The sequence below is a fragment of the Lepus europaeus genome, chromosome 12 (genome assembly GCF_033115175.1).
Source record: "Lepus europaeus isolate LE1 chromosome 12, mLepTim1.pri, whole genome shotgun sequence".
Taxonomy (NCBI): Eukaryota; Metazoa; Chordata; class Mammalia; order Lagomorpha; family Leporidae; genus Lepus; species Lepus europaeus.
This window is the reverse complement of record NC_084838.1, coordinates 54433522-54459663: the sequence shown is the minus strand read 5'-3', so window position 1 is coordinate 54459663 and position 26142 is coordinate 54433522. Positions and strand designations below refer to the sequence as shown.

The following is a 26142-nucleotide window of genomic DNA, read 5'->3' as shown; positions in this document are numbered from 1 at the left end:
ATGTACTTTTTATTCATATAAGTACATTTCTTAAGAGGGATCATGTTGATTTAGTAATTTGCCTTATTTTGCTTGATACTTCTTGAAGATCTTCCTGCATCTACAAATAGATTTATCTCTTTTTATAGATTATCATCACTTAACTAGACCCAACTAAGGTCCCCTTTATGGCTGTTTACCAAATTTTTGCTGCTATAAAACAGTCACATAAAATATGCTGTATCTTGGAGTACTTATAAAGTTATATCTGCCAGAAAATTCCTCGAAATAAATTTTCTGGGCTAAAAGGTATAAACACTAAAAATCTTGATGGAGTTTGCCAAATGCTCTCCAGAATATCCATGCCCAGTTTAAATTCTCACCAAAAACATATGTGATTTCCTCTAACAATTCGGTTTTTAAGTGCTTTGGCAATTTATGCTTGTGTTGCTTCAAAATGCCCAGTAGTAAAACTGTTCTCACTAGTTATCTTAATTCTATAAAGAACCACACACACACACACACACACCCCAAAAAAAGAAAAAAAAAAAACACTCATCTTCATTTTTTTTCTTAGACTTTTTAAATGCCTCAGAGGAAAAAATACACCAGGTGCACACAATACCTTCAACTAGTAAATCCCCAAACATTAGATACCTTGATAAAAAGTTATCCAAATTATTTCAGAAGACTACATAACACAAATCAGAACTATGCAATAAAGCTGCACTCGAACACTTAAATCAAAGGAAAATTGTAAGGGTGGATTTATTATGCTTTATCTGCCCACTCGAAGGAATAAGGGCTACAAATAAAAAGCTATCAAATCATACCAGTGGCCAAATTAGCTTACATAAAATAATAAGCAACAGATTTCATATCATAAATGTCAGTGGAACAGATTGCAATAGCAAGGATGGCTGTAATTGCAAAGAAAGTTCACTCAAATTCACATCATACTGAAAATGAAAACATTAATATTTTAAATGAAATGTTTTGAATGTGACTATTCATTTTGGTCATATCAGACTAATATAAATCTCTGGCAATAATAAATAAGATATGGCTTTTCCTTGCAAGTAGATAGTTTTGAAATGTATCACACTCTGACCTGCTTATTCTGTAATGGCTAATGGATATTCCAGGCTCCACTCTTTCATCAAAATCTCTTTCCCAAGACTCCGTGCCAGTAGTTTTAAATTGAAGGTCTCCCACACATCTTTGTGACAGAGTAAAACCTCATTAATTCAAATCCAATTAGCTCAATTCTGAAATGGTATATGTAATTCTCATTAGGCAACAAGTTGAAAATACCATAATTTCTTCCTCTACAAGTTCTCATAATATTACTGTGAAGTAAAGGAAATCAACCTGAAAATCAATTCGCTTTTCCAAACCAAAGATTTATGAAACTAAGGACTCATCCATCTTACTGGTTGAGCAGTTCATCCTCAGTTCTAAGGTTCATCTGTTTATCAGCTACTGTATAGAGTGAAAGCGACTTAACTTGTCACTATTAATAGCCATTTAAAGCTTAGAGTATGAGCATTTCTTTTCAATATTTTGTAACTCAAATTTTTATTAAATTCATTGTTGCAGTTTCTCTCAATTCCAGTGGGTAAAATTTTACACTATTGCTTACAGATCTACAATACAGCAAACATAGCACCTTGAAAAGTACTAGAAGTAGACTTAGCAATGCCTGTCATCCTTATTCAGTATTTATTCCTATCACTTTGAAAGACATTAGAAGCCAAAAAATAAGTCCCAGGATTAAGTGGCATGTTCGGTGTTGCTTGAACTTACAACTAACTATTCCCAATGAACAGAGAAACCTTCTCTTGCAATCTGAATCATGTGTAATTATAGTATGACAAGGTCTCTCCTGGGTGATGTAAGCTGGCATTTTTCCCAGGACTTGTCAAATCATGGGAACCACACATACAAATAAAAATCCGAAAATAAACATTTTGAAACAATGGCTATAGTATGCACAGAGAAACTCCACCACTGAAAATTAAAATTTAACAGCACAACCAACAAGCAGACATCGCTCCCTACAGAGATCTGAGAAGACATCAGTTATGGAGAGGATTACCACGCCTAGCAACAGCCTCCCAGGTGTTGGGTATGTGGGCAGCACCCTCATGTTCCCTCAGGCTGGACAGAAAATCATTAAGTATAGGAAATACAGAGCAAAGTTGCCACACACACCCAGTGAAGCAGAGGAACAGCAGTATTATACAGAAGGGGGTTATCATCTTTGATTTCATGAGGTCAATTTGCTGATTATCAAGGTGCCTAAACAAAGTTACCTTGAGAGCTACATCTTCTGCAACTGAGTTGATTGTCCTAATACAGTCAATATTGTTTCTTTGTTAAGTATGTTTCACCTGGAAGAGAGTAACAGCCAAGTGGTAGTGATCATGTGTACCACCGATCTCAGAAGGTGGTTTCTTTTGTTTAAACTCCTCTGCAATGGCTCTTCAGACACATGGAAAAGGAGAGAAAGATTCCAAGACGCATCATACCCAACCTCATATAGTGACAGAAACTTGACAATGCTCATCTTTGTCACAGTTTTGAGGAATTACAAAGTACAATACTTCTGATTATATTTTGATGTAAAGTATTAAGATTCTAAATCTTATTTTCTACAGATCATGCATGTTTCTAGCTTTCTCTTAGAAACTGAATGCATTCATTAACCATCCAACAAAGCCCATCAAATTCAACTGCTCAAGTTTTCAAGAGGAGCTAGAAACCAAACCACTAAAGGCAAAAAATACGATCTTACTTCCCAGTCCATGAGCTCTAGAAATAAAAATAAGCATGAACGCAAACCTCTGTCACCTCTAAAGCACACAGCATCTCTCCTTTCTTTATTCAACTCCCAAATGTTCAATAATTTCCACGAAGCTCCAAGCAGAATGGATTATGATGTTACTCTAAGAAACTGCAGGAGTTCTAGATGCCAATAAAGATTACAGATCAAATGGAAGATAACTACTAACCATTGTGTCGACTTAGATAAATAAACCTGCTCACAAACAAAGCACCTTATTGTATTTGTACTGTTACCTCCAGTAATCCAACTAAAACAACCAGACAGTAGCTTTCCATAGTCTGAAGGGAATAGCAACCGGGATTTCTCATTCCCCTTTAAATTTCTTTTAAAATGACACTCCTTTCCTTTTTCTTTCTTCTTCTTCTTCTTTTTTTTTTTTTTCCAAAACTGCCCTGCCCTTTATGGAGAACGTTTGGGAGGGCAGAGACCCAGCAGGATTATGCAAACTAGACTCCAAGGCTAAGAACCAAGGTGGGGAAGGACTGAAGGAAAAAGACAACACAACACCATTCCCGGGAAAACTTAGCTTCGACCTTTGCAGGAACCCTCCCGCTCCCTGCAGCCCACAGCCCGCAGACACTTGGGAGTTTTGCTCAAAATCGAGTGGGGGCAGCGGGCGGTGGTGAGCCCCCAACTAAACATAAAATCCAGACTGGGCTGGGGTGTGGCGGTAGCTAAACCCACAAAAAGAAAAGTCGATGGCAACTGGTACCCAGTGCCTCACACAGAGACGGAGGCAGAGAAGACAGCAGAGAGACTCAGATGTACTTCTCGGGCCAGAACAATAACTACATCCAACGCCTTCTTCGCTAACAACACAGGTAAATCCCGGTTTCTCGAGGACAAACAGGCGCAAACTGTTTATTCTTCCAACCCCCATTCTGCCCGCTGCCAAACCCAATAACTAATTGCACCTTCCCCACAGATCCCGCCGCCAACCCCCAGAGGACCGGGGAGGGCTGACTGGCGATGAACAAGCCCTCGACACCTGACGGCCCTTTCTCCAGGGCCACTTTCACGATGCAGAAGCCCCGCGCGCGCAGGGGTGGAAGCGGGGACCCGGCCAGCACAGCGCCGAGCACCCAGGTCCCGAGGCTGCTCCGTGAGCGTGGCGAGGGGGGCGGGGAGCGAGCGGGGCAGGGGACCGGCCGGGCCAAGCGATTGTTTCCCGGCCGAGCCAAGACATTTTTTTTTTTTTTTTAATCAAGCCCCTTTTGTATCCGAGCCCTACCTCTTTTTGGCCTAGGAAAGCTTTCGTGCAAGTGGAAGACGACTTTCTCCACAAAGTGCTGTATGTTACTGTGCTCCGGGCCGCGCACGAACACCATCCAGTCGTGGGTGAAGCCCTCCACGGTGGGTTTTTTCCTCACCTGGGCGCGGTGCCCCAGCTCCAGCTTCACCTGCACGGCACACTGCGGGCAGGGGGAGGAGAGACAGCCGTGAACAACAGGAAGGCGGCCGTTCAGCATTGAACATTGCGCCTGACATTTTTTTTTTTCCTCCTTCTTGAAACCCACATAAAAGGAAACGGCGGTGCCCTCTACATCCACGCTCGTGGGCGCGTGCACCCACGCCCCCCAAACCCGCCGCGCCCGGCCGGCCCGGCCCAGGCGCCCGGGTCCCGCAACGGGCCCGGATTGTAACGGAATGTTTACCCCCAGCCCGCAAGGGGGTCGGGGGAGAGGGAGAGCACACTCAGCCCGACAGGCACAACAAATGCATCGGAAACAAATTAGAAGACAATTAGGATGCGATACCCGGGCGATTTCCCGGCGTGGGAGGGGAGGTGGCTGGGCCCACGGGGGTCGGGGCGGGGGGCTCCTGGCGGGCCCCTTCCTCGAAAGTACCGCGGCGACGGGCACACGCCGAGGAAGTCTTTGTGTACGTGTGTGTGTGCGTGCGTGTGGAGCGCCGTGCCAGGCGGAATGGAAACTACAGGCAGCCTCTGCTGATGGGCACAAACTCCCGTGCTCTTACCACGGGGTTCGTTCACAACAAAAATGAGACGTCGTCTCCACACGCGCACACACACACACGCACACGCCGCAGGAAAACACGCCGAGGCATCCATAACTTAAAGCACCCCGCACCCCTCGGAGAAAAGCCCCACGCGATCGGCGAGGCCAGCCGAACGGAGCCCCCACAACATACTTCCAAGAGCCAAAGTGGCCCCAAAGTACCTCCCACCTCCCCCCCCAACCCCCGCCTTCCAAAAAAAAAAAAAAAAATGAAATTCAGAAAAGCTGGGCGGCGGACCGACGGCCGCCGAGCCTGGGCTTGCGCAGCGCCCGGCGCTGGGGCAAAGTTGCGTGCAGCCCGCCGCTGTCAGCCCGCACACCGGGGCTCACACTCGCGCGCCGCGGAGAACGCACCATGGTCGCGGCCGCGGCGCTCTGCGGAGGTGCGGCCGCCGAGGCTGCTCGCCGCGTCCCCCGACCGTGCCCGCAGCTCCCGGCGGCGGCGGCTGAAATATGGCTGAGTTATTATTCGCCTCCTTCCACCGTGTGCGAGTGTGTGTGTGAGTGCGCGCGTGTGAGCGAGAGCGAGGGTGTGAGTGCGCTTCTTGCGATTGCAAAGAGGCGCGGAGGGAGGGAGGCGCGGGGGGTGGCGGCGAGTGTGTGTGTGTGTGTGTGCGAGTGTGTGAGTGTGAGTGTGCGCGCGCGCCGGGCTGGGGGAGGAGGGGAGCGGAGGCTGGGGAGAGGCAGCAGCTCCCTGCAAGCCGTACCAACCTTTCTCTAATTGGAACCGCGGAGCGCTGGCGCTGTCTGGGCTGCGGCGGCGGCGCAGGGAGAGGGAGGGGGGGTCTTTTATTATTATTTTTGCATGTACTTACCGAGCTAGCCATGCCTGGGGGCCCGGAGGTTTGCTGGGGTGTTGTGTGGTACCCCCCTCCCCCGCCCCCCCCTCAGCTGTAATTCATGAAGAGGCTGCTATGAATGAGAGCGCGCCCGGGAGCGGAGGGTAGATGGCGGACATTCTCTGCCTTTTTTCCCCCAGCGCTCGCTCGCTCGCTCGCTCGCTTATTAAACTCAGCCCCAAAAGCAAAAGCAGCAGCAGCAGCAGCAGCAGCAGCTCCAGGGCCGGAGGATGACTCCGGAGCATGCGCCGTGGCGCCTGACACTCGGGCTCCTCGCCTCGCGGGGCGGAGGGAGGGCGCGCGGGCGGGGCGGAGCGCGCGGGGAGGCCGCGCGGGCGAGCCAGGGGGAGCTCGAAAGAGCCAATCAGCGGCCGCCTCCGAACCCCCGGGCGGCCCGCAGCGCCACACTGGAACGCGGCGCTTAAAGTAACAGGTTCCTGCTGGGGCGGCGGGGAGGAGGGGCGGGGAGGGGGCGCTGGGGCGGCGAGAGCGGCCAGCTGGGGAGCCACCCAGCCCCTGTGTAAACTCCGATCGCCCTACAATAAAAAACGGATTAAAACTGCTGGAATGTCGCCACTGCCCGGAGCCCCGAGCAGCCGGAGAGGGGGCGTTCAATCAAGGCTTTGACGCTCGGGGAGGGGGTGGGGGTGGGCTTGCTTTTTTTTTTTTTCCACTTTCCACAGCGCATCTTTGTGGTTTTTGTGCTGAGAAGGCAAGAACTCACACCCAAACAAACTTACTTAAAGAGAGAGCCAGAGCAGTGCCACCTACAAAAGCCAGCATCCAGGCAGCAGCCGCGGAGGCTGAGAAGCCGCAGCCAAACGCGGGCCCCTTCCCCACCTCCTCACCAGGCGGCCGCCCGCCGACCACCTTCGCTCGCTGCCCGTCTGCCGCAGCCACCGAACGCTGGGACTGTAAAACGGGACGGCGGGGCAGCTGCACCGCGCAGCGCCCAGGTGACGGCGGGACACCTGGGAGTGCGGGCGCGGCGCCCGGGGACTCGGCTGCGGGCTGTTTGCTCGGCGAGGCCGCCCCGCCTGACAGCCCGGCACGGTCCTCCGAGGGCGCGCCGAGCCTCCGCGAGTCCTGAAATAGCAGACACAGTGCATGCCGACTGCAACGTGCCTACGCGGGATTAGGATCTTGAGGCGCGGTGCTGACAGCCGACGTAATCCATCTCGGGGTTAGAAATCCGGTTAGGCTCCCGGGTGACCGCGAGTCGCGGCGGAGTTGCGGGCGCCGCGCTCTCGCAGGCTCGGCTCGCGTCCCGCCGCCCGCACCGCCCCGCACCGAGCGGCGCGGGGGGAGCCCTGACCCGCTTCCTTTACCAGCGCTGACAGTCTCGAGAAAGGAAGCGGATAAGATCTCGACGACCGAGTGGAAAGTGAAAGATGGGTGTGACTCCGGCTTGTGGAAGGCACACTTGCATCTTCGCAGCCGGATTCCCTCGCGGCCGTCTTCACCTTAGCTTTTCTGTCCTTGCACCCTGGCTTCGCTCCCTTCCTCACCTTCCCCCTTGCCCTCCTCTTCTTTCGGACTCAACTTTCTTGCTTTCCTCTTTTTCTTTCCCTCCTTTTTTTTTTTTTTTTCCCCTCCCTCCCTTTCCCTTTTCGGTGTTACTTCAAACCATGAAAGCAAATTGTCTCAGCCCTTGGATGGAGGGCGGCAAAGTAGCGGGAAAGTTACCTGGGACCTCTGGGGCCCTCGCTGTGTACAGTTCTCAGTTCCCCCAGCTGCTCACCAGAAGCTGGCGGTCACAGGACCGCTTCGAGGCAACTTTTAATTTCCAACCCAGCCAGCTTCCAACCTGAGTAGTTGGATCCCGGCAAACTGATCCTCTGCTGTCCCCCAGGAATAACTGAGAAACCCCCTTGGGTTGAAGACCCGAATTCTTCCCACCCGTCGTTTCACTATCTAGCACAGAATGGAGCACATTGTTGTGCGGAGAAACATTTTAAATCACGGTCCAAGGGCTTAGCTTTCTCAGATCACCCACATGCACAGCGGCGCCTGTCATTCTGTAGGTGTTTCTGTGTGTTTAGAGGAAAGCATCGCGTGGACCTCCTTGTTACGCTTTACTAAATTTTTGATTTAAAAAAATCAAACTTGAGAGAAGTCTTTTGGAACTGAGACTGGGAACCGAAGGGTATCTGGATGCGTCGCGAATAAAGCCATTCCCTAAACGGTAACCGTAAGCGGCGAGTGTAGCAACACGCAGGTTGGAAACAACCACCGGATTCCCAGTTTGCGTGGATTTCGGGGTTCGGCCAGCTTCTTCCAGTGCCAGCTGGGCTCCCTTGGCTGCTTTCCAAGAGCCCATAGTCGCACGACGCACTGATGTCTCCTTTTGGGATTGTGTATTTGCTGAATTCAGGTTTATTCTGGCACTCACAAATAAGCCACAGAGCCTGAGAGGGTCTTTCCCCCGAACTCTTCTTTCTCAAAGAATGCTTTCACTCTAGAACCAACGGTAATTCCCTCTCCAGACTCTGCAAGTTTGGATTCCGTCAGTAGATGGCGCACGGAGCCCTTCCACGGACGTCCTTATGTGACCCCTGTACAACAAAAAGACCAGGACCCGGAGAAAAGAAAGAAAACACAGTCCTGAATACTCCAGCATCAACTTTGGACGGAGGAACTTATGCCAGTCTTCCAGTTTAGTATGCGTTACCTATTTTAAACATTTGAGTATTGAAAGAAATTAAAACGAATAACATTCCTTTCCTTCCAGCGTATCTGTAGATCTTCACACTTTGAGGTACAAATGTGAAAAGCAACCTCTTGTGTACCTGACAATATAATTATAGACAACGTATTACCAGCAACTTTGAAGACAAACCTCAGTACTAAATACTAAGAAAAAACAATAAAATCGGAATGGAAGAAATGAAGGAACAAACCATGGACTTAGTCAAAGGATAATTATCTTTCCCAAATTCATAGCACAGCAGGAAGCACAATAAAGCTCCTTTGAGGAGCAGAAGGAAAAAGCAATTGACATCCTATCAAATAAAGCCCGTGATCGAGAATGAAAGGGGACCATGTCTGTGACAGTTCTTAATTCCCAAGCATACCACGGGGCATCGCCATAGCCTGACCACTGCCTATTTGACTCTGCCTTTTATTCTCAATTCTTTTGTTTAGGTTGTGTTGATGCCAATTTGGATGCTTCAGTCAGAACCAAACGAGGGTCTTCAATGTGTAAGTAAGGTGTTAATGTGCAACCTAAAATACATTTTACCTATTTGTTGTGGTAGATTATTGAGGCACAAACTCAAATAACTAAATCAATAAAATTGACCATGGTCCATTATTTGCTATGTAAATTGGGGTTGTGTGAGAAGGCATGTAGAAAAAAACCTAGACAGTGGGACAGATACTAAACTGACATTGAAATACTAAGCAGAAAAATTAAGGATTTTCTCCTATAACGGTGGACTTTTTTTATGTACTTCATTCATGTGTTTATTCATCAAAACTGTCCCAGGTATCAGGCACAGAGCTATGCTCTAAGAACGTAAGAATGACAGGCTTCCTGCTGTCACTGAAGTTATAACACAGGAGGGAAGTTTCACCAAAACCATTTCTTTTTATGTTTTTAGTGTCATATTACCTAAACTTGAGATACAGATGTGTGTCACACATTAGCAAACAGCATAAAAATCTGACAGGAACAACCCAAGGACAAGAAAAACAGCTTCACAAGATTAGAAGCCAGGAGTCATTGCCCTCAATTTCACCTTTTAATACTTAAAAGGGGAGGGGGTACCCTTCTTGCAATAGTAGCCAATTCCTAATTTCCTTTCCCTTGATCTGAATGAAGTATTTTCAGTGTTCACTTTATTGGAGATCTTTGGGGGGTGGGAGGCGGCAGAATCCTACAGTGAAGGAAAGCGAAGCCTTTGAGGATCCCTAAGTATATGCTCTCAGTGTGAGACAGTCCTCATGTTTTGTATGGAAATGTTTTGGTTCAAAATGTTATATGATGAACATTAGATTTAATTCATGATTCCAGAAAACTGTGTTAGAAACACCAGGATAGTAAGAACTATTACTACTGTGGAAAAAGAAAAAAATAAAACAATTGCTTTGATATCCACTTAAGTACCTAGTCCAGGACTATTTCCAGAGATAAGAAATACACAGGTTTTTTTTTTTTTTTAACCACCAGAGCCTCTTCATGTATAAATTATTCCCTGAGAGTAATTTAAGCAATGTATTTATACATTCAGAAGACAAGAGTGCCTCCACAGTAATGATTTATTAATTTAGTGGGCTGTATTCCTAATTTAATAAATAGCACCTCAAGGCCTGAAAATTCATCAAGGATGTTATGTAAGGCCATAAATATGAAGCAAGATAAGTTTGGGGGGTCAGTTGATTTGGTGTAATTGAAAATGTCTCCCTCATACATGCAGGAACCCCAGTGAAATAATTGTAGGTAGAACACATATTAAGTTAATACTGCTTGCTGCAAAATGATCTCTAAACCATTTATACCTTTATGTGACTACAGCTAGCTCTTCAAAGTCTACTGTATAATTTTTTTAATATTTATTTATTTTATTTGAAAGGCAGAGTTACAAAAAGAAAGATCTTCCACCCACTGATTCACTCGCCAAATGGCAACAATGGCCAGAACTGGGCCAGACAGAAGCCAGGAGCCAGGAACTTCTTCCAGGTCTCCCACGTGGGTGCAGGGACCCAAGCACTTGAGCCATTTTCCATTGCTTTCCCAGGCACATTAGCAGGGAGCTGGATGAGAAGTGGAGCAGCCAGGAATCAAACCAGCCCAACAATTTTCCATCTTACTTTATATATATATATATATATATATATATATATATATATATATATATATATAATGATTTGATCTCTAATTTCTAGGAGAAATTCAGTTTGTTTTTGTATATGAATTCACCTTTCCCATTCACATGTTATGAACCAGGAGCTAAAAGAATCATTTCATCCTAAGATGAAAACTACATCTTATCTTATTGGTAAAAATAGAAAAATAACGTATCAGGCCTAGTAACTAATACAGACAACTCAAACTTCAATTAAAACTGCAAAAGAAGCTTAGGAAAAAGAAATCTTTCCCTTCGCTGTACTAAATGGTGTGACAGTGGTTTGAACATAATACTAAGCCTATAAGAAGTGAGTGATTTACTACCTTATGGTAGGATCAAGTATCCTGGTTGGATTAAGCTATTTACAGTCAGCCCTGAATAATCCATGAGTGTATTTCCCACTTTGTAGATAATCCACAATGACACGATTTATGTGTGTGGGATTCTTAAAATGTAAATCTATGTTCAAAGCAGCTTTTTTAAACTATAGAAAATGCATAGGATTGCATCTGTTTGTTAGTTCCCAGCCATAGCTTTTCTAACACAGAGATCTATATATTAGTTGATCCTATCTCTTTTGGAGTGCTTTTTAAATTTTATTAAGGAAAACTTACCAGTAAAAATTTTGAAATTTTATTAAGCAACTTGTCATCCCAGATACGGAGTGCTTTGGCAAAATACTATTGATCTAGGAAGCAATGCCAATTGACAAGAAAGAAGATATATTAATTTACCAGTGTGCTGAAGCAAAAGAAATCCTAAAGGTCTTTACTAACTATAACTCTGGGGGCCGGCACTGTGTTGTAGTGGGTAAAGCCACTGCCTGCAGTGCAGACATCCCATATGGGCGCTGGTTCCAGCCCTGGCTGCTCCACTTCCAACCCAGCTCTCTGATCTGGCCTGGGAAAAGCAGTAGAAGATTGGCCAAGTCCTTGGGCCAATGCACACATGTGGGAGACCTGGAAGAAGCTCCTGGCTCCTGCCTTTGGATTGGCGCAGCTCCGGCTGTTGTGGCCAACTGGGGAATGAACCAGGGGATGGAAGACCTCTCTCTCTCTCTGCCTCTCCTTCTCTCTGTGTGTAACTCTGACTTTCAAATAAACAAATAATTCATCTATGAATGCAAATAAAGAAAATTAGTGAATAAACTATCTTTGTAACTGTACTGACAGCAGTTTTGGGGGAAAATTTCAAGATAAGAAGGAGATAAAAAATCACTAATGAAAAAACTTTACTTATTTCTATACAATTAGACCCTTAATATATATTATTTCAATCATTCATATTATGTTTCAGGAATTTGACATTTGGGTTTATTATTAATTCAACACATTCAGTTAGCTGTTATTTGCTGTCCATTGAAGGGCAGCTACTGTTCTATGTCCTTGGTAATCAGCCTACAATAGGGTGCCCCTAACTGTCATTTATTTCAAGGCATTTCATAATTATTGACTTAAAGAAGATAGGTTGTTAAAACAAATGAAAGTTGTTATTAAGCACATAACAATAAGCCCTAGTTATTCCCTTGTATCTCTGAGAAAGAAAAAAAAATATTTAGCCATGACTTTGGATTTCAGCCATCATTTTGGAAATATCCCTATTAAGAAAAAGAAAAAGATGAAGTTATTTACTGAGGTCACAAGAAAGTACTGAGAACACTTCCAAATTAAAATTTTACTTCCAAAGGCCTCAACTGGCCAAATTTGGGACAATTTGTGATTTGTGATTCCATAATGATACTTTAGAAAAATAACAAGAAAATTAGAAATAAAGCTTCTCCTTATAGAAATGCTCACTGGTACTCAAGCATGTAAAAACCTTCATGTTATGACCTCCAATGCAGTAATAGATTTAGATAAGGCTCATCAATATATACTGAAAGTATTGAGTGAAAAATTTTTGAAGAATACATTATTCACAAGATCTCATTGTATCACTCCACAGATCATGTATTAATTATGAAGGGAGAAAGGAGCCTTTGCAGCGCAGAAATCTGAGGGACATAACCAAGTGATTAAACTTAACATCACTGATAACAGGCATACCTGAGACCGTGTGTCTTTTGGTGTAATGCTATAAAAAGCCTACAGCAGGGGCTGGTGTTGTGGCCCAGAGTGCTAAGCTGTCACCTGCAGTGCTGGCATCTCACATCAGAGTACCAATGTGAGCACTGGCTGTGGCGGCTTCAATCCAGCTCCCTGCTGAAATGTCTGAGAAGGCAGCAGAGGATAAGCTAAGTCTTTGGGCCCCTGACACCCATGTGAGAGACCCAGATGGAGCTCTGGGCTCCTGGCTTCAGCCTGGACCAGCCCCATCTGTGGTGGCTTGGGATGCCCATATCCCATGTTGGAGCACCAGTTCCAGTCCTGGCGACTCCTGGCTTCCAATCCAGCTTCCTGGTGATGCACTTGGGAGGCAGCAGATGATGGTACAAGTAGTTGGGTTTCTTCTACCCATGTGGGAGACCTAGACTGAGCCCCTGACTCCTGGCTTTGGCCTGATCCAGCCCTGACTGTAAGCAGGTATTGGAAAATGAACCAGTAGATGGAAAATCATCCTCTCTCTGTATATCACTCTGCATTTCAAATAAATATGTAAAATCTTAAAATACAGAAATAAAGTTAACTGGAGAAACATGACAACACTATGCAGTGCTTAATACTTAACTAGGGGCTTGGCAAGGTGGCATAATGAGTTAAGCCACTGTCTGCAGCACCAGCATCCCATATGGGCACCCCTTCAATTGCAACTGTCCCACTTCCGATCCAGCTCTCTGCTAATACATCAGGAAAGCAGTGGAAGATGGCCCAAGTCCTTGGGTCCCTAATGCCCTTGTGGGAGACCCAGATGAAGCTCCTGGCTCCTGTCTTTCATCGGGCCCAATCCTGGCTGTTGTAGCCATTTGGAGAGTGAACCAGCAAATGGAAGATTCTCTCTCTGTCTCTGCCTCTCTCTGTGTGTAAACTCTGTCTTTCAAATAAATAAATAAATAAATCTTTTTAAAAAGATAATAAAAAAGAAAGCCATAGATATAAATTGAGATAAAAATGACAGATAAAGCAAATGATTATTATACAACTTCTATAAATTTTTCATTTTTAAGAATACAAATTTTAAGGGAAAAAATAATCTGTCAAGATTCAGAGCTAATTTCAAAAGTAACAGTTTCCTCAATAGTGTATACTTTTTGCTTCTTAAAACCATATGCTTAATAATAACAAAAGTAGAGAAAATGAGAAGTGAATTGATTATAATCTAGAACAGTTTTATTTTTAAGGAAAAACTAAAGGGTTAGAATTTTTCTTTCTCCTTTCTTCTCATTTACAGGCTTTATTTTATATTTTGTCTTTTTTTCCTATCACCAACTGTTTTTGAATTATATTTGTGTGATGATTTGGATAACTGACCTGTGTGAGGTCAGTATCTTTAGTGATTTCAGCTTTTCTCTGCAATGAAAGGATCCAAGGTGGAGCAAGGCACAAGACCTGCGTTTGGCATGCCCTGCTGAATTAGTAACAATATTTTATAGAATGTTCTCACAAATGTATATGAAAGGTTTCCCTCATGAGATTATGGCAATTTAAAGGTCATTCAATTCTACAAACTGCTTAATTGTGCCCCATTAGGCATTTTTCAAACATAAGTGTGTGTGTTTGTGTGTGTGTGCGTGCATGTGTAATAGCATTCAAGGACTGCCAATATCAGCATTGTCTAAGTTAGATTTTTTTTTTTATGGCTTTTATCACTGACCTGCTGTATAATGCTGTGACTTTCCTTTTTTATTGCTCAAGGGCAGCTGGATGAGTAGCCCTGGCTCATTTAGAAGCCATCTAATGCTTTTGTTCTCAGTTAACATTTTCTTTAAGGGTCACCTACTTCTGACACCTGTCAGGTAGCACTTCTCAGAATCAGGAACAGGACCTTTTCTTAATCAAGAAGAGCCAGTAGAATGTCTAAAGAGTGGCTGGCACTTTTGAATAAATAGCAGATTAACATATTGCTTTTAAGGCTCTAACTTTAAGCCCATGATCCTTAAAAGGACTTCTTGCCAAGCAGGTACCAGAGAGAGTAATGTAGAAAGGACAGACAAAATAGGACCAAGGTAGAGTTCTGTTTTGACTTCCCAAACTGAGGAGGGAATACACAAAGATACCACTCAACCCTAGAAATCTCTGTCGTGGGTAGAGAAAGTCATCTAATAAGAACATGGATTAGGCCGGCGCCAGGGCTCACTTAGCTAATCCTCCACCTGCGGCGCCGGCACCCCGGGGTTCTAGTCCCGGTCAGGGCGCCGGATTCTGTCCCGGTTCCTCCTCTTCCAGTCCAGCTCTCTGCTGTGGCCCAGGAAGGCATGGAGGATGGCCCAAGTGCTTGGGCCCTGCACCCACATGTGAGACCAGGAGGAAGCACCTGGCTCCTGGCTTTGGATATTAGCAGCCATTTCGAGGGTGAACCAACAGAAAAGGAAGACCTAGACCTTTCTCTCTGTCTGTCTCTCTCTCACTGTCTAACTCTGCCTATCAAAAAAAAAAAAAATTAAAAGAACATGGATTAAAAATCAGGCTCCTGGGGCCTGCACTGTGGCATAGCAGGTAAAGCTGTCACCTGCAGTACAGGCATCCCATATGGGCATCAGTTCTGGTCCCGGCTGTTCCTCTTCCAATCCAGCTCTTTGCTATGGCCTGGGAAAGCAGTAGAGGATGGCCCAAGTCCTTGGGCCCCTGCACCCATATGGGAGACCCGGAAGAAGGTCTTGGCTGCTGGCTTTGGTTCAGTGCAGATCCGACCATTGCGGCCAACTGGGGAGTAAACCAGCGGATGGAAGACCTCTCTCTCTCTCTCTGCCGCTCCTTCTCTCTGTGTGTAACTTTGACTTTCAAATAAATAAATAAATCTTTTTTTTTTAAATCGGGCTCTAAATAAATAGGATAAATCCAAACCATGTTAAGATGAAAAAAAAATTCCAACTAGACCACAAAACAAGATATATGGGAATTATAAATATGATAATCGTATTGTAGAAAAATTCCTTTTACTTTAAGGATAAAACATTTAGAGACTGGTTTTGATTTTTATTCCATAACCCCAATGTGGAAGGTATAATTTCATATAACATAGTCCATATAGTTTTCCAATTAATTACTTGTTATATTGTGGTTCTTACCCACACTGTGGTTACTTTGCAAACAAAACACACAGAAGTGCCTTTCAGAGATGTCAGATGTCTTCAGCTTTCCTTCAGTCAAGACCTTTAATTCTCTTATACAACCCTATATTAAAAACCATGTATTGGTCTCGCTGTGTGCCAGACATTTTGACAAGAGAGCTAATCCAATGGTCTGACTTCAAGCCAAAAGTGAAGTCAAGCCTTAAGGTGGTAATCATATATACAGACATGGCAGGAAAAGACATAAACAAACATTCCAAGTCACTTTGTCTTAACAATTTGGGACAAAGGATTCAGGTAGACATTCATGACAATGATATTTTGTTCTTTTATTTTGAGGGAAATGGGAAGAAGTTGTATTCTTCTAACCAAAATTAAAACTAAAATGGCACAGAGGCACCAAGATGGAGGAATAGGGAGGGAGCTTACTGCTGTAGTCTAGGGGAAGATATTAAAAAAAAAAAAAATGGAGAGAGTGCAATCTCAGATATAATTTAGGGAGAAAACTGCAGAAGAAACTCCACGCAAATTAGAGGGACACTGTGGATCGACATGGAGGGTGTGGATGCTCACAACTCTGGACCCCAGCACCAGCTCTGGGGAGTGAGGTGAGACCAGACTGCAGCAGCCCCAGCCATGGGTGATAAAGCTGCGGGAAGAGCCTGGCAGGAGTCCAGCTTGGAGCCCTGTGTGGGATAGTGTACCTGAATACTTAGAGGGAAAAAAAAAGGGGACACGTTTCTTTCTCCCTGACCACCTGGCACTGGCGTCCTGTAACTGGTAGAGAGAAGGTGGACACCATTTTAGACATACGTAACAGCTGCACCAGCTCATGTCCGCATGCCCAGAAACCAACCTAGAGGACACTTGTTGAATCTGGCTGGGGGAACTCACAGGGGGCTGGGTGCTCGTGACTGTGGGAGCATTGTATACTGGAACTATGAAAACACTGTGGCTGTGTGTAAGAGCACAGGGTATGACTAGGTCTTTGGGCAGTCACTGTGGGCTGCTCCACATGCTCAAGGCTTACTGATTCCATGGTGAGGATCATTGCTGTGGGATCTGTGCTCAAACTGAGGACTGCACAGATCCTTTGTAGTGTTCTTGTGGCACCCTGGAATGAATATTGTACCCACTGGGGCTAGCGCCAAGGCATTGATCTCCTTGGAGGAGAGTAGGGGAGTGTGAGACTATGCCAACAGAGCTGAACCAACCTCCCCTCTGATTAAAAAGAGAGAGAGAGAGGAAGAGAGAGACACATACACACACACACACTCACACACAGAGTGAGATTTACCACACCCAATTTGGGAGTCACCTTGGACACTCTCCTCACTCTGGAGCACTGGACAGAGCTCCCTGGCAACACCCAGCACACGCCTCAGGGTATTAACTGAAAGAGCAGACATTCCACTAATCCACAGAGGCATAGTCCAAAGATAAAAGCCATCACAGAGGGGAAAAAAAATAAACCAACAAGTATCTCCAAAAATGCCTAAAAATAAATGCAGCAATTCAAGAAACAAGAATAAGGAAAACAACATGAGCCCACAAAGGAACACAATGACACTTCAATACTAAAATGTGAAATTGAAGAAATGTCAGAAATGGAATTCAAAAAATTGATCATAGGATTACTTAGAAGTAATACGATGCAAATCCATGAGCTAAATAAATCCATACATGGCATGAAAGAAAATTTTTCTCATGAAATTGATATTTTAAAGAGAAATTAAAATATTAGGAATGAAGAATTCAATAGAACAAATTTAAAAAGTGGCGGAAAGCCTTAACAACAGACTCAGTGAGGCAGAAGAAAGAATATCTAAGTTAGAATATAAATCTCTGGAAATTTTAGAACAAAAGAAAAAGAAGAAATTAGAAAACTAAAAAACAGTGTTGAGATCTATAGGATATTATCACATGACCCAAAATATGAGTCTTAGGAGTTCCTGAAAATGTGGGAAGAGAGTTGGTTTAGAAGCCTTTTTAGAGCCAGCGCCGTGGCTCAACAGGCTAATCCTCTGCCTGCGGCACCGGAACACCGGGTTCTAGCCCCAGTTGGGGTGCCGGATTCTGTCCCGGTTGCCCCTCTTCCAGGCCAGCTCTCTGCTGTAGCCCTGGAAGGCAGTGGAGGATGGCCCAAGTGCTTGGGCCCTGCACCCCATGGGAGACCAGGAGAAGCACCTGGCTCCTGCCATCGGATCAGCGTGGTGCGCCGGCTGCAGTGCGCCGGCCGCGGTGGCCATTGGAGGGTGAACCAACGGCAAAGGAAGACCTTTCTCTCTGTCTCTCTCTCTCACTGTCCACTCTGCCTGTCAAAAAAAAAAAAAAAAAAAAAGAAGCCTTTTTAGAGAAATAATAACATAAAACTTTCCCAACTTGAAGAAAGGGACATCCAAGTACAGGAAGCACATAGAACTCCTAATAGACATGACCAGAAAAGATCTTCACCACAGTGCATCCTAATCAAACTCTCCACAGTAAAACATAAAGAAAAGATTCTAAAATGTGCATGGGAGAAATGCCAGATTACTTTCAGAGGATCTCCAATTAGACTCATAGCTGACTTCTCATCAGAAACCCTACAGGCTAGGAGAGAATGATAAGATATATTCCAAGTCTTAAGAGGAAAAAAAAGTCAACCCAGAATACTGTGCCCTGCAAAGCTCTCATTTGTGAATGAAGATGAAATAAAGACGTTCCATAACAAACAGAAAATGAAAAAATTTGTCACCATGCATCCAGCCTTTAAAAAGATGTTTAAAGAGGTGCTGTACACAGAAACACAAAAACATGGTCATCACTATGAGAGAAGGTGAAGGCAGAAAATCTCCCAGTAAAAATACAAAGGAAACCCAAAGTAAACAATAGGAATATTTAAGGAAAAATGGCAGGGCCATGTCATTTCTTTATCAGTAGTCACCTTGAATGTAAATGTTGTCAACTCTTTAATTAAAAGATACAGACTGGATAAACGAAAAAAAAAAAAACACATCTATTTGCTGTTGGGCCTCATTCCTTTGTAATCATAACCTCTACTCTACACAATGGCTCTACCTGTGTGTACTGATGGTCCTCTTCCCCACTTAATGCTGTATAATTGTTCAAACCTGGTAAATGCCATTCTTAGGATCATTGGTTACTATCCTCACTCTGTCTTTTATGACCTTGTCTAAATATGAGCAGAGTCGGCAAACTTGGAAGGCTTCCATAGCCTTGGCAACTCATGACAACAGCCTAGGGTGGTTACTGGCGCCATAAACTAGAGTGTCAATTTGTTGGGTCAACAACAGGAGCCACTGTGCACTTGCTCCTCATGTGGGATCTCTGTCCTTAATGTGCTGTACATTTTGATTTAATGCTATAACTAGTACTCAAACAGTATGTTTCACTTTGTGTTTCTATGTGGGTGCAAACTGTTGAAATCTTTATACTCAACTGATCTTCTGTATATAAAGAGACTTGAAAATGAATCTTGATGTGAATGGAAGGGGAGAGGGAGCGGGAAAGGGGAGGGTTGCGGGTGGGAGGGAAGTTATGGGAGGGGGAAGCCATTGTAATCCATAAGCTGTACACTGGAAATTTATATTCATTAAATAAAAGTTAAAAAAAAAAAAGAAACACATCTCACCAACAAAGATACACACAGACTGAAAGTGAAAGGATGGAAAAAGATACTCCATGCTAACAGAAACCAAAACAAGAGCTGATGTAGCCATCTTAATATCAGAAAAAAAAAAAAGACTTTAACACAAAAACTGTTAAAAGAGACAAAGAAGGGCACTGTACAATGATTAAGGGATCAATTCAACAGGAAGATGTGACTATAATAAATGTATGCACACCTCAATACAGGGCACCTGGTTATTTAAAAGAAATGTTAATGGATCTAAAGGGAGACAAAGACTCCCATACAATAGTAATGGGGGACTTTAATACTCCACTTTCAGCAATGGACAGATCGACCAACAGAAAATCAGCAAGGAAACAACAATTAATCGACCAAATGGACTTAACAGATATCTACAGAACTTTTCATCTTACAGTTGCAGAACACACATGCTTCTCAGCAATGCATGGAACTTTCCCTAGGATTGACCACATAATAGGCCATAAAACAAGTCTCAGCAAATTAAAAAAAATCAAAATCAAACCTGCATCTTATTGGACCACAAAGCAATGAAGCTGGAAATCAGTAACTCAAGACTATCTAGAACATATGCAAACACATGGAGGATGAACAACATGCTCCTGAATGAACAGTGGGTCATAAAAGAAATCAAAGAGAAATCAAAAAACTGTTGAGGAACAATTTTTTTCATACTCTTTGTTGAACTCTTTACTTAGTATAGAGTTAATCTGCTATGTATAAAGTTAATTGAAAATAAGTCTTAGTAAAAAATAAGAATGGGAAGAGGAGAGAGAGGAGGAAGAAGGGTGGGAGTGGGGGTGGGAGGGTGAGTACAGTGGGAAGAATCACTATCACTATGTTTCTAAAATTGTATTTATGAAATTTGTGAAGTTTGTATACCTTAGGTAAAAGTTTTTTTGGGGGGGAAGTAAAATGGCATTACTATATTAGTTGATGACATTTTGTCTCTTTTTAGTTCACCAATCTGCAAACCTATTGACAGAATATGTTGGAAAAATACAAAATAAGAAAGAACAACCAGTTTTCCTAATATTATATTTATATAACATTATATAGTATATTAACATATTATATTTATATATCTAATATATTTATATATTAGATTTATATAACAAAGTTATTGTACTACACTTATATGTAAAGCACACAGAAATAAATTTTGCAACTTTTTTTTTTTAAACAGTCAGAGTGGATAGTTAGAGAGACAGAGAGAAAGGTCTTCCTTTTTGCTGTTGGTTCACCCTCCAATGGCCGCTGCGGCCGGCGCGCTGATCCGAAGCCAGGAGCCAGGTGCTTCTTGGGCCATCCTCCACTGCACTCCCGGGCCATAGCAGAGAGCTGGCCTGGAAGAGGGACAACTGGGACAGAATCCGGCGCCCTGACCGGGACTAGAACCCAGTGTGCTGGCTCCGCAAGACGGAGGATTAGCCTATTGAGCCGCGGCGCCGGCCAATTTTGCAACTTTTAACAGAATTCAATGGAAAGATAATATGAGTGGGGTGATGTTAGTTAAAGAACAAAGAGAAATGTAAGGTAAAAGAGAAGGCACAGGAAAGAAATACATGAATTATGTAGAGAAACAAGAAAATTTATTAAAAGACAATACTCAAAAATTTGCAAGTTTGTTTTTGTGTTCTTGAAGGTAATGTACTTACTGGGATACATCTACTTGTTAAAGACAAGAAATAATATGGATAAGATAATGTGGGCACATTCAGAATTTCATAAAAATTTATAAATGAATAAGTGAGGTTATTTATCATTACAGTGGATTATTAACTAGTGCTGTCAAGGGTAAAATGCACTGACCCTCGTTTTTACAGTTGGGATAACTTAGAACCCTCCTGAACTTGGTGTTTACTATAGCAGCCGTGATCCACAACTTCCTTAGTTTCTCCTTTATTTCAGTGTTTTATCATATTGCTTGCTTTGAAAAGCTGCTTAGTGTTTCATGGGTAGAAAACCTGAAAAATTAGGTCTGAAGGTAATTGCTAAGGCTTCATTATTTAATTTTACATATTTGGAGTCAAGAGTTCATTGAACTCATATGTAGATTTACAAAAATATGCTACAAAAGAGTATTAAATCAATCTTAGCAGTTTTTTTCCCTTTTAAAAGTATTGACCTAAAAATAAATTGGCTAACCTATTCCTTAATGTCAAAGAGAAAATGATTTAACTCTTGGGTATAAGCAAACCCACTTGGCAAAACTGAAGAGCAGAAGTAATTCTGCGCCAACCACATTTTTCAAAAAGGAAGTTCTTTGACATCAGAGGTTGTTTCCAATTGGCAGAGTTCAAGAACAGCAGACATTCCCAAAATAACAAACTTGAGACATCTTATTTTCTCGTACAAATAGTGGTGGTGGGGAAGCTTTGCAGAAGTTTTTCATTAAGCTAATAGTACAAACTGTATTTAAAGGAATAAAGCTGGCCTAAAACTAACTTTTAAATTAAAAGTAGAAGCAATATTTTTCAAAATCCATGTGTTAGTCTGTTTTCTATGCTATAACAAAATACCTGAGGCTGGGTACTTTATAAAGAAGAGTTTATTTAGCTCACAGTTCTGGTTCTGGTTCTGGCCATGGCCTCCTTAACCACATCACATCACAGGAGATGGCATCATGGTGGAAACATGTTTGAGAGAGAGAGATCACATGGTGAGAAAGAAGCCAAGGAGATGTGGGAGGGGCTAGTCTTGCTCTTTTATCATAACTCTCTCCCAAGACTAACTAGGTTCCCAAATAGGCTACAGTAATTCCTTCCAAGGTCTGCCTCCCAGATAAATCTCCTTCTAGTTGGCCCCTCCTCTTGAAGGTCCCACCACCTCTTAACATCACCACACAGGGCATCAAGCTTCCAGCATGTGAACCATGGGGGCAAAAGCCACTTCCAAACCATACTGCCACAAAATCAGCTTTTATGCTTGTTAGCTTCTTTCTTTCAGTGAATACACATAATTTTCTAAGTGTGCATTCACTTTCAAAAAGTAAAGCTAAAATAAAAGTCTGGCCTCTTTGAGTCATGGCAGTTTTCAACCACTACTCAGTTAAAAGCCATTTTCAGGAAATGATGCATTTTCACAAGGAATAAAACTATGAAATGAGGAACCTATATGAAATTGGAGGAAAAATGCTCATATAGTAATTATGATTGTTTATTAAGAAAAAATATTTTTAAAAAGCAATCATCCTTGAGAACTTGAAGTAATAAAATTATGCCACACTATAATTATTTGGGGAAGACACATAAAAATTAGAAATACTAGTAACTTTTATCTGTAAGGTTTAAGGAAAATGCAGGGCAGACATTTAGCCTTATGGTTAAGATACCCATCATCCCATATCAGAGTATCTGGGTTCCAATCCTGACTCTGCCTCCAATTCCCACTCTCTGCTAATGCATACTCATAGAAGTGGCAGGGATGGCTCAAGTAGTTGGGTCCTGGCCACCCACATGAGAGATTTAGATGGAATTTCTGGCTCCTGGCTCCTGGCTCCTGCCTGGCCTACCCCTGGCTATTGCAGGCATTTAGGGAGTGAACCAGCAGATGGGAGCTCTATTTACATCAGTTTATCTATCTGTCTCTCTACCTCTCAAATAAATTAAAAAGAAAAATATGTTCATAAAAAAATTCCATGGTTTCTCATAAAAAAAGTTCCATGGCTGAAGCCAAGGATATAAAGGCATGGTCAGAGAGCTAAACTAAGCCCAAAGACATATTTTGTTTGCCCTGAACAAAAATTTTGGTTTATTTGTTTGCTTAATATAACACAATGGACAATATATGCAATTTTGATATTTTTACATAAAAAATTGAAATTCCCTTCTTATACTGGGGAAAAAATATCAGAAGATCTGGCCACTCAGGGTTCATCTGTATGAATAAGACAGCTGGAGCTGAGTTCAGGTTGTCCCACTAGATTGGGCATGCCTCAGTTACCTATAGCCTTCTCCACCATTCCAGTCATTCAGTCACCCAGCTCCAGTCATTCAGTCACCCAGCCTTACCCTTGAAGCCCTTTTTATAGCACTGAAGATAATCTCATCTCAAGGATCCTAGTGCTGATAGAGAACAAATGCAGGTAATCTATGGCAGGCAAATTATGGCTAGGAGGTCAAATCAGTTTCTAAGTCTATTTGAGTTAAGAAAAGCTTTAAATAGTTGAATAGTTTAGATAGTTAAATGAAAGTTTAAAAAGCATATTTCATGACATGGGGAAACTATTTGAAATTCAAATTTCAGTGTCTATAAATAAAATTTTGTTAGAACACAGCAAAGCTCATTAGTTTGCATATTATCTCATGGCTGCTTTTGTGCTGCAAGAGAAGAAAGGAAGAATTACAACAAAAATCATACAGCCTATAAAGCTTAAAATGCTCACTATTGCTAAAGAAAAAGTATTCAGTGATGCTTGTTGAAGCACAGGAAGGGAGATTTTATTCAGAGCCATCAAGAGAGCACAGGGACCATGCAATGGATTCTTACAGTGAAGCAAAGTGATGGGCTCAACTCCAAGTACAGCATGTACACATGAGAACCTAAGCTAAGTCGTAGAGTTGCGGGTAGGGTCTGGAAAATTATTAAGAGGAAACATCAAGAGTAAGGTACATTCTGGCTAAACTGACCAAGCAAGATTCTTGCTAAAGATAAGCCAGGGTGGTCAGACATTACCTGAGAGTGGTAGAAGATGAGGAACCTGATCAGATATTGAGGATGGGACATTTTTGCTAAAACTAAGTATTATAGAGAGATACACAGATGTACCTAACAGTAGATTCAGAAGCCTGACTGAAGTTCAGGCAAGCAATAAATATTTGCTATCTTATAGTCCTTTATAGAAAAAAGCTTGCCAACCCCAATCTAGAACAGTATTGTCCAACAGAAATGTAACATAAGTCACACATGTAATTTTAAATGTAATAGCCACATTTTTCAAACAGAAAATGATGAAATTAGATTTAGAAATCTATTTCACTTGAAAATATTGTCATTTTGATATAGAAATTATTAATCAGATATTTTATGTTATTTTTCATACTGCCTTTGAAATGCAGTGTACCTATGCTTGAGTATATCTCAAATAGATTTAGCCACATTTCAAGAGTTCACGAGCCACAATGATGTTAGAGTATTGGAAGGAGAGCACAGATTTAGAATTTAAGAATATTAGGCCCTGGAAAGGGAGAAGGAGTGGGAGAGGGGAGGCTTGCGGGTGGGAGGGAATTTACGGGGGGTGGGGGGGGAGGGCATTGTAATCCATAAGCTGTACTTTGGAAATTTATATTCATTAAATAAAGGTTAAAAAAAAGAATATTAGGCCCTTTCAGCTGGAACTGCCATCTTCCAGTAATTCGCCAAGATAACGAACACAAAGGGAAAGAGGAAAGGTACCCAATACATGTTCTCCAGGTCTTTCAGAAAACATGGAGTTGTTGCTTTGGCCATATACACGTGCATTTACAAGAAAGGTGACATTGTAGACATCAAGGGAATGAGTACTGTTCAAAAAGGAATGCCCCATAAATGTTATCGTGGCAAAACTGGAAGAGTCTACAGTGTTACCCAGCATGCTGTTGGCATTTTGTAGACAAACAAGTGAAGGACAAGATTCTTGCCAAGAGAATAAATGTGCATATTGAGTATATTAAACACTCTAATAGTTGAGATAGCTTCCTGAAACGTGTGAAGGAAAGAGATCAGAAAAAGAAGGAAGCCAAAGAGAAAGGTACCTGGGTTCATGTAAAGCACCAACCTGCTCCACCCAGAGAAGCCCACTTTGTCAGAACCAATGGAAAGGAGCCTGAGCTGCTAGAACCTATTCCCTATGAATTCATGGCATAATAGGTATAAAATAAATAAATAAAAGACCTCTAGACTGCAAAGATGTTTATTAACTGAGTTGAAGTATGGTGTCTTATTTCCCAAAGAAATATTTAAATTAAAAAAAAAGAATTTTAGGAGAAGACAATGACTTAACAAAGAAATTAGGTCAATTTACATAATAAAGATCTCAGAAGAGTAGGAAAAGTGAAGTAGGAACAAATGCCTCTAGGCTTGAGAGGGAAAGAGGGCTAGGGTGGAGGAAAAAGTGGACTGTAAGGAGAGAAGTCTCCCTGGCTGAATAGAGCTGCACAAAGGAGAATTTTAAGTATTGGAGGGAGTTCTATGGGTTCTTTTCCAGATGCTCAAGAAAAACCTAAAGGCATTGTTATTTTAAAATACTTAAGGTCACATGGACTTCATTCTTTGTCAAGGGCACTGCTCTAAATTTGAATCCTAAGGGGTTCAAAAACCTTGTTTTAAAAAGCTTCAAAAACATTACAAATTTTATTTTTTTATTATTAGAGATGTAGAGCAAGCGACAGAAAAAAGAGTTCCTATGCACTATTAAGTTACCAAATACCTGCAACAGTCCTGGTTTCGCCAGGCCAAAGATGGGAGCCTATAATTCAGTCTAGGTCTCCCATGTGATTTGCAGGGATCCAAACACTTGAGCCATCACTTCCCAGGATCTGCATTAGACAGAAAGCTGGAGTCAAGAGCTGGCATCCTATATCCAAACAAGGTACTCCAACATGGGACGCAGGCGTCTTCACCCTCTTCACCCGTGTCTTAACTGACAGGACAAATATTCACCTCTAAAAAATATAACAAGGAATGTTTTATCAAAAAAGTGTAGGTGGGGAGACAAATCTGTAATTCATACCTGTTTTTCATTTCCATAGAACGTGGTAGTGAATACTTCTCACTGCCTTCTCTAGAAGTACCCATTTCCCTCGATCA

At 42.7% G+C, this 26142-nt stretch overlaps 1 protein-coding gene and 1 pseudogene across 3 annotated transcripts in view; one reads left to right on the top strand and one right to left on the bottom strand.

Moving 5' to 3' along the window:
- Positions 1–26142, bottom strand: part of MLLT3 (MLLT3 super elongation complex subunit) — a 398946-nt gene that overhangs the window by 326171 nt on the left and 46633 nt on the right. For 2 of the 3 annotated variants that reach the window (XM_062208143.1, XM_062208142.1), the window contains exon 3: positions 4059–4239. In XM_062208143.1, coding sequence (XP_062064127.1) covers positions 4059–4155 — 97 coding nt within the window. In that variant the 5' untranslated portion in view covers positions 4156–4239. Of the gene's footprint in view, positions 1–4058; positions 4240–5660; positions 5936–26142 lie in introns of those variants that run through there. The other variant, XM_062208141.1, reaches the window with a different exon arrangement.
- On the top strand, positions 8199–25200 carry LOC133771005 (large ribosomal subunit protein eL21-like; annotated as a pseudogene).